The sequence below is a fragment of the Diadema antillarum genome, unplaced genomic scaffold (genome assembly GCF_040938485.1).
Source record: "Diadema antillarum isolate AM-2024a unplaced genomic scaffold, OU_Dant_1.0 seq00000286_RagTag, whole genome shotgun sequence".
Classification (NCBI taxonomy): domain Eukaryota; kingdom Metazoa; phylum Echinodermata; class Echinoidea; order Diadematoida; family Diadematidae; genus Diadema; species Diadema antillarum.
In genome coordinates this window covers 45,234-61,261 of record NW_027271314.1, presented here as the reverse complement: position 1 = coordinate 61,261, position 16,028 = coordinate 45,234, and the positions used below count along the sequence as shown (strand labels likewise).

Here is a 16,028-nt window from a genome sequence, read left to right as displayed (position 1 = left end):
CTGTGCAATAATTATTTTTCAGGTTTGCCATAAGGGGGATTTGTTGTTACTTTTGCTTCTTCTTCTAAAAAGGTATATAGAATGGATTGAACGCCTGTCGCGCCCTTAAACCATAACTTGGTTTATTCCGCAACTTGCCGTGTAAGCTCTTCAACATACACCACACATGCATACACGAATGTGCAGCTTGCCCGCGCGTACGCCCTGGCAGATATTTTATTTCTGGTAGCGTAGGCGGCGAGTCACGGTTTAAGCCAAAGTTATGGTTTCGAACCTCGACAAACGTCTCTGTCAACAGCTAGGCCAACTTCCAAAACAGAAACATCAACCTGCAAAAAATCAGTTGATTCGTGACTACACCTGTCACTGGTTGTCATCTGGGGCGATGAAGAAGGCAAAATACATGATGGTGATCACGGTTGACGCAGACCATGCATGTGCATGCGGACAAGGAAGATATATGTTGTTGTTGTTGTTGTTGTTATCATTATTATTTTGATTTTTAATGCGCATGTCATTCAATTGTGAATATTTACGCCTAATACATAAAATTTACATACTGATATCTTGTTTTCATTTAAAGAAAACGAATTCAAATCAATATAAGGGAGAAAAAACTATGCTGCATTATTGCCACAATGTTGGAGATTCTGAATAGACTGTCATCATACGTCATGGACCCTTTTTGACGTATTTTCTGTATTGGTCATATTGACATTAGCATTGGAATTGATTTGCTGCTCGTGAATGTAGGCTTGTGAATCAGAGCAGGGGCCCCCTCCCCCCCCCCCCATCCACACACACGCTCTTATCAAAAAAAAAAAAAAAAAACCCACGGAAAATAATGATTTAAAAATTCACACACACACACACACACACACACACACACCAAAATCCACAAATTTGCGAGGGTCCCAATCCCGAGTTTCTTCCCGTCACCAAAGTCACCGTGGAAGGGGGAAGGGGTGATACCAGGGAGGTGGAAGAGAGATATCAATTTTCCTTGACCCAAGAGCATTTCCCTCGCCTCCATTACCAATCCCCCTCCCCACCCCACCCCCACTGTCACCACCTCCATTCTTATAGAAAAATAAAACAAAACTGCGGCTCCATCACAGAAGTTAAGACATAAAAAGAGATTTTGTAAGATACCCGTCTACTATCACATGTATCAATAGTATATATTTTGTATTCCAACGTCCTAATTCGCAATTCGAAGCAGACAAAATGCATTTGGTTGTTATTCGACGAAAAATAAAATAAGTAAACAAAAATGACGTTTCCTTTTGGCTTGCCATAACCTTCAAAAGGTAAACTGAAAAGAAGCCACGAAGTGCATAAAGCTCTATACATAGAGATATTATGGCTCTATGTACCTAGTGCATGATATCGACACGTAATGCATGTGTTTGTACGTGAGGTGGCGTTACGGTGCCAGTGTAATTACCAGACTAAGCAACAATTCTGCTTTTTTCCAACCATTGCGATGGACAACGACGATGGAAAAGATTCTGTTAGACTTGGGGAAATAGACAGCATGTGGTCATTTATCAAGCATGTAAGTTGATCTTTGGTAATTACATCTGTAAGCATCAGTCTGGTTCGTGGTGGGCCGTGGGGCAGGTCAAAGCCAAAGGCACGGGAAGGCACCCCGACTCTTGTCTTGCGGCGCGGCTGCACTCCCGGCTCCTGCTCTGCTGTGGCACACTACACACACTAGACACTGTCACTGCAGTAGCATTCGGTTCCCTTGAGTTGTCCTGCGAATTAATCTCTGTGACACAAAATGGAATTAAGAGAATGCAGCAATATTAGTAGAACACATCAGTGAAAGTTTGAGGAAAATTGGACGATCTGTTCAAAAGTTACGAATTTTTAAAGTTTCTGCGCTATCACTACGACACTAGACTAGGGCTATCTAGGCCTACGTATACTGCCTGGATAGATTAAAATGATGTCACATGCAAAGAACGATATGAATAAGGAAAATCAATGAAGTAAACATTCCCTTGACTTGTCGCTGACTTATAAGGGTAATATTATGTCTCTTGCCTTCTGAAAGAGGCAAGTCAAGTGCTCTGGTATTTTCTTTAGTCGTTCTACACATGTGACATCACAAGCTGTAATTCTGGTAGTCTTCTCATCCAGCGATGGCGGCACTGAAACTGTAAAAATTCATAACTTTGAACAGATTGTCTGATTTTCCTCAAATTTTTATGATGTGTTCTATCAATATTGCTGCATTCTCTTAATTAATTCACATATATGAAGGTGAACTTGTCCTTTAAGATTTTGTTGTACATATATATGTTCAACTTTACTTTTACACCCAGTGTATGTATGCTTTGAAGCAAAAAGGGAGTTCTGAAGCCTCCTTTAGCAGCCTCACGCGAACAGCCTTTCAAGTCCGTATAAACTGATAGAATTCAGAAAAAGGAGGTGCAGTCAGGTTAGGTTCTGAGGGGGTTTCAGAGACTGCAACTATACTATACAAGCCTAGAAGAGCCTTGGCTGCAGTATAAATGCTTGGGGGTTCGAGAAGCCACTCTGTTGCCGGCTTAGAAGTTATAACATTGACCAACCACCGCTGAAAAACACCACACAACTTGCACACTTTGCACACTCAATCATATTTGCAGTTATGTGAGAAATTCAAAATCCCTTGCCATGTATTTGGAGGGGAACTTGGTTGCCATGAAAACGGAGCCAGTTGGGTCTGCTAGGGCCTGCTAACTAGGGCTTGCTTTGGCCGAAATCAGCTCGTGCAGTATGAAGAGACGAGAGACCACTTTTTAAAGCGGGTTTTCGAACCTCTTCGAAGAGGCTTGAAACTCACTCGCAGTATAAATGGGGTACAAATGTATTAGTTTCAGTTTTAAGTTTAGTATTAATTTAGACACAGTGTACCAGTATTTATTCATGCAACTCTATTTGTGTGTGTGTGTGTGGGGGGGGGGGGTGATAATATCATTGGCCTTTGCTTAAAGCACAGAGTATCCAATGGTAAATATAATTGTCTCCTTTACTTTAAGAGGAGATGATCATTGCATATAGTTGTTTCTCTCATTGTTTCCCACAGATTGACTGGACGGAGCCCTGGCTTCTCTCGCTGGTTGCATTTCACCTCTTTTGTCTCATCATCACCATCATCACCAGGAAGTACAACAACTTCCAGATCATCCTCTTCCTCATTATGTGTAAGAAAATCTTATATTTACTCCCAATATGTCTTCAAATCTCACAGCAAGTGAGTGACATCACAGAATATATATTTTTCACCCATATTATTGATTCAAGCTGATAGGGGTTGATTTTTCTATGTAGAGTCTTCATGAGATTTATGTTATACATGTAAAAGTATATGAAGTGATGACTTTTAGTTTCAGGTAGAACTTCTGTTGTAAGCCGGGTTAATGATGACGCTGACAGTCTCCGTGAGTTGAAATTGCAATGATTTATTGAGCAAATCAAACAGACAGTCTAAACTCCGCACTGTCCTCAGCTACATGTCGAATACAGAGTGAATAACAGATACAGGCCTATTAACTATTCAACATAGCAGAGCTCGTAGAGAATACATTAGTATACCATCCATTCTCTCTCAAGTGAAAGGTCAAAGTGAAGAATCAAGAATCAATCAAATCTGCGTCATTATATTCACATGAAAAATAAAAGTTGCGTTGTGCCCATGCCAACCACACGCACACTGCGCCATTGGCATGGACACAACGCGCCTCAACGCATTGACGCAACAATAACAGACCGCATATTTCCATTTACAACAAACTTCCCCGCGATTATATAACACAACCATGGGTTATATAATCCCAATTACATCATATCATTTTCATAACATTATACATAATAATACATAACAAAAAATTCCCCGCTCTTCATGTCAAATCGTTACACTTTACAGCAATTCCATATAAGAGCGGATTAGCAGCACATATACAAAAATATACTTCAGGAAAGCGTGTGTTCCCCGCTTTTCCAGTCAAATATACAAACGTCGAAATACTAAAAGATTGAACTTTATACATGAAATCTGCCAAGAGCCGAAACTCTTGAATCTTCCAAATTTACAGTAAATCATACAAACTCATATTTAATACATGGCATACATGTTCCGCGCCAAGAGAATAACACATCAATTTTTACAATTTTCTTCAGTTCCGTTTCGATGTAGAACTCAACCGTCCCACATTGTCAGTTATGTACAGAATATCCGAGAAAACAATGCATAAAAACCCGTCAAACATGCCGTAACAGAACATGTTCTATACATTGTATATAAAACCATACATCAATGTGTATAGTTCAAATTTATCGAGACGCAATATATATAGACAAGTCTCTTAATACACATGCCAAATGCATACAACAACACAACAACTTCCCCGCGATTATATCATACGACCCGTATGATAATAATCGATTTTCTAAAAGTAATGTACTTCTCAATGAATCAATATAACACATATCACGAAATTCACAGTTGAAACAAAGTGAAGTCACAGAATGTCAGAATTCACAACTAACAAAAATAAGCTTCTCCGCTATGATATACGGTAACTTCCCCGCTTTATGTGTCATATCGTCACAGTCAGTGATTTGCTCATTTACAAAACTTCGCACAAATTAAGGGATCATTCAAAGCATGAATTCTCGACCAACTATTTCTCATTATCAAACGTCCCTGACTCACTGAACAACCACTAATATTGTCAGAATGCCATGTTGTTCAGCTTCCAACAAAACAATGAAAACAATAGTTTAGTTCCTTCATTTTTCCATGTAGTAGTGACTTCAAATATACTTTCATATCACTATATTCCAATATCTCATTAGAAACTTCTTATCAATCACATATCAATGAAAACAACCATATCTTGATAATCATTTCTCGCATTGATATTGCATCTCTAACGCGCATAGTTCCTATAATTCCATTGCTACTTGAGATGGTACACAAGTTTCAGCTGCAGTCATGAACGTATACACTGTAAGCGAATCAACTCACAACAAATTCCATGAACGGACAGCGGATTTCTAACCTGCAGCGACCAACCCTAAATCCGGTCTCCAATTTGACTCCCAGGGCCCCCATACCGTTCCCTGAACATGACATCCATGCTTCCACATGTTACAGTTAGGTATGCATGCCTCCCTTGTTGTTACATTATTGACAACAATGTCACCATGAGAAATGTTCTCCCCTTTTGGAATTGACCGCTCCTTTGGCGCTACGTTAGTTCTTTGTGGCTGCACGTTTGCATGCTTTTGGACATCCTGACCTTCAAGTGATAATTCGGGAACCCTCTTGGTACCCTCTCCTACAGGTTGTGCAATTAGAAGCACCCCAGCATCTAAATCCTTTGCATCAACCTGTTCATCACATGACTCATGTCCATGTCCCCCAGCATCAATTTCTGCACCACCCTCATCTACATCAACGCAACCCAGAATTTGCGATCCCCCATCCAAAATATCCTTCTTCTCCTGTCCAGCTGTATCTGAGGAAAGATCTAGCTGCTGAGCAACCGGGTCAGTGAACACTCCTTGTGTTCCAGCATCAGCACTCCCAGTTTTCAGCCCATCTCCCTCTAGCATACAATCTTCACGGAGAACTAACAGTGCTTCTCTCCTCAGCACTTCAAATCGGCCTCCCCTATATTTCATGTGCAAACGCCTCAACAAAATTCGTTCCCTCTCATCTCGTGTTCCACTGACAAACTGATTTGACAGAGCTTCATCCCTAAGCTGCCTCAGAGCCGCAGCTTCCTTCTCATCGTCTGCAGCATCTACCAATTTGGCATAAAGACGCATGAGAGCCCTACTGAAGTCTGCTAAGTCTTCACTATCATGTTGAACACGATTATAGAACAAGCATCGCAAATAGTGAGAATTCTCTCGACTAAAACACAGACGGAGAGCTTTTACAATCTCTGTGAAACTCCTCCGCTTCTCGTCAGACAGACAATAAAGAATCTCCTCTCTTGCTGACCCCGTAAGGTTGCTCACCAAAACCCAAGCCTTCTCCTCATCATTGAAATGGAAAGGTTCAATAATAAAATTGAATCCTTCCATCCAGTTAGAAAAAGGTGTTTCAGTGCCATCTTCACAATACCCACTAAACGTTTCAATCTGAGCATGGCCTAGAGCGAGATTTACACACAACCCTATTGCCTGTCGATATGATGACGAAGAGCAATTATCACTTTGCACATCCTTATAAACAAACTGTTCACACATGACTAATTACGCAGTTAAACTGACCAATTAAGACACATCATTTTCAAACATGAAACGTAATCCCCAAATGGCATCATAGGTCAAAATCTGCCTGAAGTCCATTCGGTTTAAACGAAAGTTATCAAATACCGTCTTATTCAGTGCGTGAGATGCCATCAGCTCCAACTGTCACATCCTGATCGATGTCCTGCTGCTCCTGTGGTACACTCGCGCTGATAGACATACGGCAAACTCTCGATGCACCATTTGCTCCAGTCTTCAATCTGCTACCGACGAGCCTGATCATCTTGAAGTTGCCTCACAGAGTAGCGTTGCTCTACCAGGGCTGATCAACGTACACCATCAAGATCACTCCTGCATACTCCTGTCCGCTACCAAAGTGTCGTCAAAACAGCAGGTCTCCTCGGAGCGAAACGTGGATCGTTCTTCCGTCATACTCGAGGCTGTTATTCGTTGATCAGGGTTCTTCAACTCGATGAACCGTCAGAACGTCGCAATCCGCCAGGCTGTCATCATCCCACTCCTGACACCATTTGTTGTAAGCCGGGTTAATGATGACGCTGACAGTCTCCATGAGTTGAAATTGCAATGATTTATTGAGCAAATCAAACAGACAGTCTAAACTCCGCACTATCCTCAGCTACATGTCGAATACAGAGTGAATAACAGATACAGGCCTATTAACTATTCAACATAGCAGAGCTCGTAGAGAATACATTAGTATACCATCCATTCTCTCTCAAGTGAAAGGTCAAAGTGAAGAATCAAGAATCAATCAAATCTGCGTCATTATATTCACATGAAAAATAAAAGTTGCGTTGTGCCCATGCCAACCACACGCACACTGCGCCATTGGCATGGACACAACGCGCCTCAACGCATTGACGCAACAATAACAGACCGCATATTTCCATTTACAACACTTCTTCTCTTTCTAGGCTCTTCTTCTGCCAAGCAATAGTCACTGCAATTTAGGACTATGTACACATGGTGTTACTGAAAGCATTTCTCCCTCATTTACTTCACTATGCAACCTTCAAGCAGCACATGACTTTAATTTTGTTGAATCAGCACTACAACAAAGGATGCTGTGCCATCATTTTATGATACAACACTTATATGTATTTCCATTTTAGTGCATGTTGATACCGAGCCTCATACAGTGGAAACTCAAAGACATCTGATATAATAAAATATCAGATATATATAGAACAAATTTTCTTGGTCCCAATAATCTCATTGAGCACTACTATTAAAGTTTCCACTACTTGTTACAAGTTTCAAAAGCAATGGGTTATAACTAAAGGTGAAGTAAAGATTGTAACTATCCTGTCAATAGGAATACTGTATCATGCTCCTTAGGGATTTGGGAAATGATTACTTGCATATTCAAAGGGAAAAATCAAGTATAGATGCTAATACGTTGACCTTCTTGGGGGGGGGGGGGGGGGCTTTAACAGTGTAATAATCATCAATGAATGTTAGCATTCATAATGAGTAGTCAGCTGGAACAAATTACAATACAGGTAGTTTGAAGTTCTGAAGTCTCCACATTCAGTTTTTCCATTGTTCCAATAAATGTAGAATAGATACTACAATTGAATATTTTGGGAACATTTAATTGCTATTTTATACTCTTGAGCTGTGTATCTGAAGAATCAAATCAGTGAATCTTTTTGTACAAAACTATGACTCAAATTTGTTGGTGAAATTTCAAGATTTCTTTGATAATAATAAATCATTTATCCTGGCTAGTTTGTAATTGTAAATGTTTTGATTTTGTTTTGTCCCTGCAGTACTGATGATTTACTTGTCTGAGTATCTCAATGAGTATGCTGCCAAACATTACAGGTATGTAATCCATGTCTTTGTTTCAAGGAATAACATACTTTTATACCCACTTTTATGCTTCTTGAAATTTACTGCACATTCCTCACTAACCAATGCAGATGCCTGGAAATCAATTGCCTATGAATAGAGATTGCCTAATCCCTCTTTTCTTACCATTACCTTCCTGTTGGACTGAGGCATAATGAATGCCCTAGTTTACTGGCTTACTGATAGTCAGGTCAGTAATGAATGAATGCTGATGAAAAAGGATCTTTAGCAGATTGAATTTACAGGACACAAGGGTTAAGCAAATTTGGAGGAAGATGGCAAATTGTCGTTACTGTTTTATGTGCATATCATGTTCGTAATGCTGTCACGGTAATAGTCATTCTCACAATATTGTATGATATGCCTGTGTTTTGGGGAATTGTAAAATGAAAAGGACGTTTCCGATTTTGAAAAATAGGCCAAGCCATCGCTAATAGCACTACCATGCTCAGTTTGTGTTGTATCTTCTCTAATGTTGACTTTCAGAAAGATTTCTTAGTACATGTATAATTGCAGAGAGTGCATGTGAAAGTTCTGTGCAATTTAACAGGAACATTATTAGGTTTTTATTTGTCAATATTTAAGTATGTACACATTGTAGATGGGATAGTATGAGAAAAAGGACTCCTAAAAATTTAGACTGCATACTATAATTACTGTATAGTCTTAGTTCCCAGGCAGAATACTAGGAGCTCTGGCTCGAAAGATCATTTAGGAGTGGTGCCAGAGGAATGCAGTCTGTCCACATTTTTTTTTTTCAGTGACATCTTTCTTTTGTTTATTTACCCAATTGTGATTGGCTATTCCAATAAAGGTATTCTTTCCTGCTAGATGTAAACATTATTAAATTGATTCTGTAGAAGTACTGTATATGTAATCAATTAACTTTTTAAGTTCTTATCATGAATTATCTCTTTTACCTCCAGGATGTTTTCAAGATTACAGTACTTCGATTCAAGTGGGCTCTTTATATCTGTGGTGTACAACATCCCCCTTCTTATAAACTGTTTAGTGATGATTGTAAGTACCTGCATCTGTTCATCATATTACAGTGTATACTAAGTTCTTATCTTACAAATATGATTTAAATGATATCCTCAATGTTGCGTAACTCTTTTTGTGCCATATTCGCATGCCTGTCTCAGTAGACGACTTACCTACTTTGCATATTTTGCTCAGGAGCACAACTGCGCACACACACACACACACACAAAAAAGATTAAGTGCATGCCACAGGAAATTAAAAGTATAGCCATAGCTTTGTTATGAAATTTACATCATAGCAAAGCTTGCAATTTTTTTTTTCTACAACTTAGCTGTTAAATGCTCTGTCTGTAGTGTAGACCTTTGTACAAAAGTTATGTGGCGTTGAAAAACTGAACGTTTCTAATGATGTTCTCACGATGCGGTCTCAGAATAATGTTGCACATAGGAGGTGTATACCATGGTGCACAAAGACTTAACTCATCCGAGTGTCCAAAGCTATGACTCTCACTCTCACACATGGGTATGAATGCAATATTTGATTGTGATAAGTTTTAGAGAGCCGATATAGAAAGATCAGTGAATTTTCACAGATAACAATTGTAGTGACTTGAATATCAGATACCATTTATTTAATGTATTATGCTTCTTTAATTGATTAGAAAACAGTGTGGGTATTAAAATGAACCATCCAACCAGCCAGCCAAACAAACATTTAAGGGCACACTTGTTGTTATGTGTGTATTTCTCAAGGCAAAGTATTGAGAGTATTCTGGATAAATTGTTACACTGAGCAGAGTAAACATGGATGAGTATCTCTGTAATAAAAGGGTCTTAAGGCTGGTAGTTCCGACATAAAAGAAAGCTCTAAATGTGAACACCATTCCATCTGCATCTAGTCCAAAACATAAAGAAAGCAAGATGCAGGGACACTCACGTGAGGCACTGTTTAAATCTTGAGTATTACTTGTTTGTATAGATGTTCAAATGACTAGATTTGCACAAACTCTTCCAAGAACGTAAAAGAGAAAATGCAATGGTCTTTTCTCCAGGACTAGTCATCACGTTGTGGTGTACCGTTTCTCACAAACTTGTCACAATCAAAACATACCATCTCTCCTCAGTGCATCTGGCTCCATACGGCAGCTCACATGATCGTGACAGTGAAACGAGGACAGCTGAAGGAGAGGCTGCAGGCACCGATCGAAGGGACGTCAGAGACGGCGGGAACACTTCCAGAAAAGAACGATGAGAGCAAAAAGAAAGACTGATGCCTCTGACAGTGAGCTGAAGCCACAAGTGCCCCGACTTTTGCATTCCCTGGAAACTGTCACGATGTACCAACGCATGTTGCACAACGGAGGGAGGAACATTACATGTGGATCCTTCACGTTGATTTGTTTTCTTCTCGCTGCTCTACTGTTCAGACATCAAGAACTGCTCAAGAGTTCGCCCAGTGGTCAAAATTCTAGTCTTGTTGGAAGGCAACTTGCATCATCTCTTGTAGAAAGCCCCTGGACAATGTGTGATTGGCATGGACTGTGCCATGGTGTTGAGAAAATTAATCCTTTCGTGGTGTCGGCTTGCGTTGGCCATCTTGTAGAAATGTCATTCATTGTCATTCATTTTCACTGTTCATGCTGTACTTAACTTATTTTCCAGTCTTATGTTTATGTAGTTTATGTGATAATGGATGACAGTGAATGGGATACCAGGGAATGTTGGCCCTAACGAGTGCGATATCCCCTGGTATTCCATGAAATAAAGTCATCTTCATTATTGTCTATAATCAATTATTTAGAGAAAGCATAAACTGTAAAATCTAGTACTACTTCTACTAAAATTTGAAATAGACTACACTTCACACACACACACAAAAAAAGGATGGCTTGCACTTGTAGCAAGAATTTGTGCACTTAGCAAGCATTCACACATTCAGTTTTTGCACAACCACTCTACCACAGTACCACAGTCACCTATGGGGTATTCATGCTTTAACCTAAAATGTATATAGTTTCATTGAGTATGCTCTCATATTTCACTTGAAAATTGAGCAAACACAAAAATGCGTATTTAATACCCTGCTAAACTGCCTTATATAGCTGATTGTACTCCACGATTGCGAATTTAACCACTCCCGAAATATATGCCGTGTACAGTACATTGTGCATATCGTGGCATGTACATTGCTTTATTCATTGACGTTGGTGAAGAAAGTCTTGTTGGAAGGAAGTAAGTCAAACTCGGTGCTGAATTCATGTAGGAGTTGACATTCACAACCATTCTTCATCTTTTTACTTCTTTTTCATGACAGCCCCCAGGGCTTCTATAACAATGCATCTTTACTCATTTTTATGTGCCATGATCATGTAAAAAAGTGTGAACACTGTGTATGTGTATCTACTACATTTATTAACATCATTATTTATGAATTATACTAGCATTACTGTCTGGACAGCCATGCTAGTTTACTCTGTTAATTGTTTTGTTTTTCTAGTTTCCTCTCTGTTTTTTCTGTGTAATGTATAATTTGTAAATGTAATGTTGATAAAGGCAAGTCTGACTTTCGTTTGTGATGTACAGAATACCCCTGATAAAGCAAAAATTTAATACAACGTTGTACTCCTAAGTTTAAAAGAGTATGCTGTAATGCTCTGCAAGATGTCTGCTGCAAAGAATAATCATTCCCTTTCCAATGTGAAGACAATTTCCTTTCAAACTACATGTGGACATGATTGTTACATTCTACGAGTCATAGGACGCACATGCATGTTGGTAGAGGGTGCTCTTCTAAGTGCTCTGTTTTTCTGTACAACTGCATGACTAACCTTCAAACTTGTGTAAAGTTGTATGTCTGAAACTTTTGCATAGAGGAAAAAGTTTTTTTTTCACCCTAATTCATTTCAACTTTGTTGTCTGCTTGGAAATAAAGTGTTAGATCCCTTACAGACCTTTGTCCTAGTTAAGATTAGTTCATTTTAACTGATTTTACATCTTCTTTTCTCAGTTTATTTTTATTTGAAGTAGTTATTATGATAAGATATCAGTTATCAATAATTAATTTAAAGTAGAGATATTATCATGTCCCATGGATCATGTGATGAACTTTACCAGCCCTTTACCATATCAAGTCTTCCTTAGTGATTTTAAAGCAATGTGTATACTGGCAACTCCCATTATAACAAAGTCCTTTTGACCGGCATTTTTCGTTTGTTACAGTGCATATCGAAATTTCATTATATCCAAATAAATTATGTATGTAAAGATAATTATTTATGATAATAATTCAAGGACCTGAGTATTTACTTGCATGTAACGAAATTTTGATCTAACCGTGTTCATTTTAATGGGAGTTCCCTGTACATATGTATCATGACTGTAACATTTTCCACATTGTGAAGCTATGAGGTCACACCACATGAAACTGTTACATCACACCCATGCAAGAATGGACAGTGCTATCAATTTTGCTATTTCCATTACCATGATGCAATTGTTTTACATTTTAACTCTGCTTTGAACATACAGCACACCTTAAAACTAAGTGCAGTTTACAGTGCACTCCCATTATAACGAAATTCCACTTACAAGGGAGTAAGAATTCAGGCCACAACATTATCCACTGTATGTTTTTAATTGTTTATTTGTTCGGTTATAACAAAATTTCATTATCAATGAAAGAAAACTGCCAGTCACAAGGACTTCGTTTTAATGGGGGTTCACTGTACCTTATAACTCTGCTTCGAACACACACCTTAAAACTAAGTGCAGTGTGTATTGCTCAAGTGTGTAATTTGGCATACCTATTGTACAGGGGAACCTTGTTATAACAAGGGCCTAAAAACCATAAAACATGGCAATTACATTGTTTTACACTGTATCAGGTTTCTCGCAACATCATGGTACATTGTACAAGAAACATTAAAGAGTCTGAACCAACAAAATCACCTTGATATATTGTTTTGTTATATCCAACCTCTATAAGGTTCTAATGTATATTGATACCTAGCATAACATGTTCATGAAAGTGTTGTGGTCTTGTGGTTTGCAGGCTTTGCTACCAAGAGAGGGGTTCCAAGGTTCAAGCCCCAGCTTGATTTCAGTTATCTTGAGCAAACTGCAATGTACATTGTATTTTATCACAATATCCCCTTCTTTTGGGGTGTATAAACTGACTATGTACGAAAATTGTGTGTTGATGATTACAAATGTATTTTGTAGCGTGCGTGGCAGTAAATGTCATTTCATTTCCATCGCAGGGACAATAGTGCAAAATTATCATTTTAAGTTTTCAGCACACAGAAGTTTCATGATACCAATTGTATGTCAACTTCTACATGTACTTGGTCAATGAGAGCAAGTGGTAGATTTCGCACACGTTTATTGGAGTTTAAATTTAAGAGTGAATGTGACATAGTGATGACATGAAACGGCAAAGACCTATCCACATTTTCAGTAACGCACCTGGTCCCGCACTGTACTCCCCCCCCCCCCCCCCCCCCACACACACACACACTCACACACACATGTACTCGTGCAGAAGGGTATAGCCACGAGAAGTTGTCATATTCGAGAGATCATGGTAGAGTCGATCCATGCAGGTTCCGGACGTTTTCTTTCTTTCTTTCTTTCTGTCTTTCTGTCTTTCTTCTTGCAAAGCAGTAGATGCGCTGACTGACGATACAACTTTTCACGTCCATATCGCTCTGAAAAATACACACAAACGAAGTTCAGAACTAGGGCCCTCTTGCATAGAAAAATCCAATCACAATCAGTCAGAAAATCAAATGTAAATTGGGTATCAGCCAATGAGAATTGAGTACTCGGAGATTCAATGTTTCGTATTTTTTTTAAGGGACTGTACAGTACTGGTTGAGGTGGGGATTCATGTTTTGAACATTCCTAAGTGAGATAATGAAAAGCCTCATGAAATATGAAAGAGCATGTAATTTTAAGAAGGATTCAACGTTTATATGATGAAAATTGGTTTTCAAATGGCTGAGATATCCAAAAAAGTGCTAATAATTAAAGGCGACATGACACAACTTTATTAGGATCTCTTTATTTCACCTTGTTTTTGGATATCTCAGCAATTTCAAAACCGATTTACATCGAATAAACTTTTGATACCCCTTAGAACTGCATGCTCTTTGACATCTCATAGAGTGGTTTCTGAATATCTCGCAACACGTTAAAAGCTAAATCCTCACCTCGACCAGATACTGTACACACCCTTTAAGGTGACCAGTAGGTTACCGAGTATTGTCAAAACAATTGGTGTGCATTACACAGTGTAATACATTATTCTGTTTACCATTGAGAAATACGTATGCAACATTCTGTGCTCATACTACAATGTATTTTCATTGTAACCCGATAATGAGAAGTATGACATGAATTGAAATGAATGGAATTGATGAAATGAAATGAAATGAAATGAAATGAAATAGAATAGAAAAGAATACAATACAATGGAATACAATACAATACAATACAATGCAATACAATACAATACAATACAATACACATGTAGAATAGAATAGAATACAATACAATACAATACACGTACACATACAGTATGTAGAATATAATAGAATATAATAGAATAGAATAGAATGGGATAGGATAGGATAGGATAGGATAGGGTAGGGTAGGGTTGGATAGGATAGGATAGGATAGGATAGGATAGGATGGATAGGATAGGATAGGATTTAATCGCATCGACTTGATTTCAAATTTTATGCAACAGGGCCTTGGACTAGTGGTTTGGGTGCAAAATGGTTAACCACTCCGATCATCAAGAATTGGTGGGAAAGAATGCTCCAAAAATCAAACTCCAGTATTATTATCATGACCTCCCCAAGAATTGAGTGTATTTGCTGGGAGGATATATGTTTGCTCTCAGGCATGCCGTAATCTCGCTGTTCAGCCCGAGAGAACAAAAGATGAGTAATTCGTACTGTTTACTTTGTAAAATTCGATGCGCAAGAAATATTATAAGAAGGCACCAGTTTCCCTTTGAACCTCTTCCATGCTTTTGTCTGAAGACGAGTCATGCTTTAGGTACACGTGCCTTTCATTTCTTAATAGTAATTATTTAAGAACTCGCGCACACATACAAATTTCAGCGTAGGTTTTGAATTTGTGTTGGAATGACTTTTGACAGGGTTCAGAGTTGATCACAAATTATTTTCTTTGACGATTTTTGTTTAGTTTTCACCGTAGAAGCTGTTACTCAAGCCCCACCAACGAATAAATTTTTTTTTAAAAAACTCAGAAAGAATATGTGACAGTTCAGAGATATGTTAAATTATAAATGCTCTCGGAATACCTTCGTCAAGTAGTGTATGTAAAGTTTTTGTCCTGCGATAAATCAGTAATTTCAGCGAAGTTGCCGGTTTTGTGAGCTGAGAAAAAAAACCCACAACCTTAAGAATATGATTATACAGAACATCACCAGAAATTACTGATCCTCGTGATTTATGATTTGAATTTAAACAAAACAAGAATCACCGGCTATCAGTGGAATTATTCAGGTCAAATAATTTCGAAGCCAACTCTTGTTACAAATCATTCCGCCACCCTCCTTGATAATATTTTTACTAATTCTGTGCAGATTTTAAATTCTTCTATAATTTTATCTGATATTACTGATCATTTCCCCATTATAGCATGTTTTGACCTTAAACACTATGTTAATAAGTTTCATTCTTCTTCATCCAGACGTAGAGCTACACCAGAAAATTTGGCTACCCTTGGTACTAACCTATATAGGGCTGATTGGTCTAGTGTTTATGATAATGATGATATAAATGTATCGTCTGAGAATTTCTCAGGGATAATTAATAGATATTTAGATGAATATATTCCCAGATTAAAAGAAAAGTCAGTTAATTATAAAACTTCCCCCA

The 16,028-nt window shown here is 38.3% G+C and overlaps 1 protein-coding gene across 1 annotated transcript; it reads left to right on the top strand.

Moving 5' to 3' along the window:
• The first annotated feature begins 1,465 nt into the window (after positions 1-1,465).
• Positions 1,466-11,091, top strand: LOC139730007 (transmembrane protein 18-like). The gene is made up of 5 exons (XM_071640929.1): positions 1,466-1,558; positions 3,080-3,197; positions 8,052-8,106; positions 9,060-9,153; positions 10,242-11,091. The coding sequence occupies exons 1-5, from the start codon at positions 1,487-1,489 to the stop codon at positions 10,386-10,388; spliced, it is 486 nt and encodes a 161-aa protein (XP_071497030.1). The 5' UTR covers positions 1,466-1,486; the 3' UTR covers positions 10,389-11,091.
• The last annotated feature ends 4,937 nt before the right edge of the window (positions 11,092-16,028 follow it).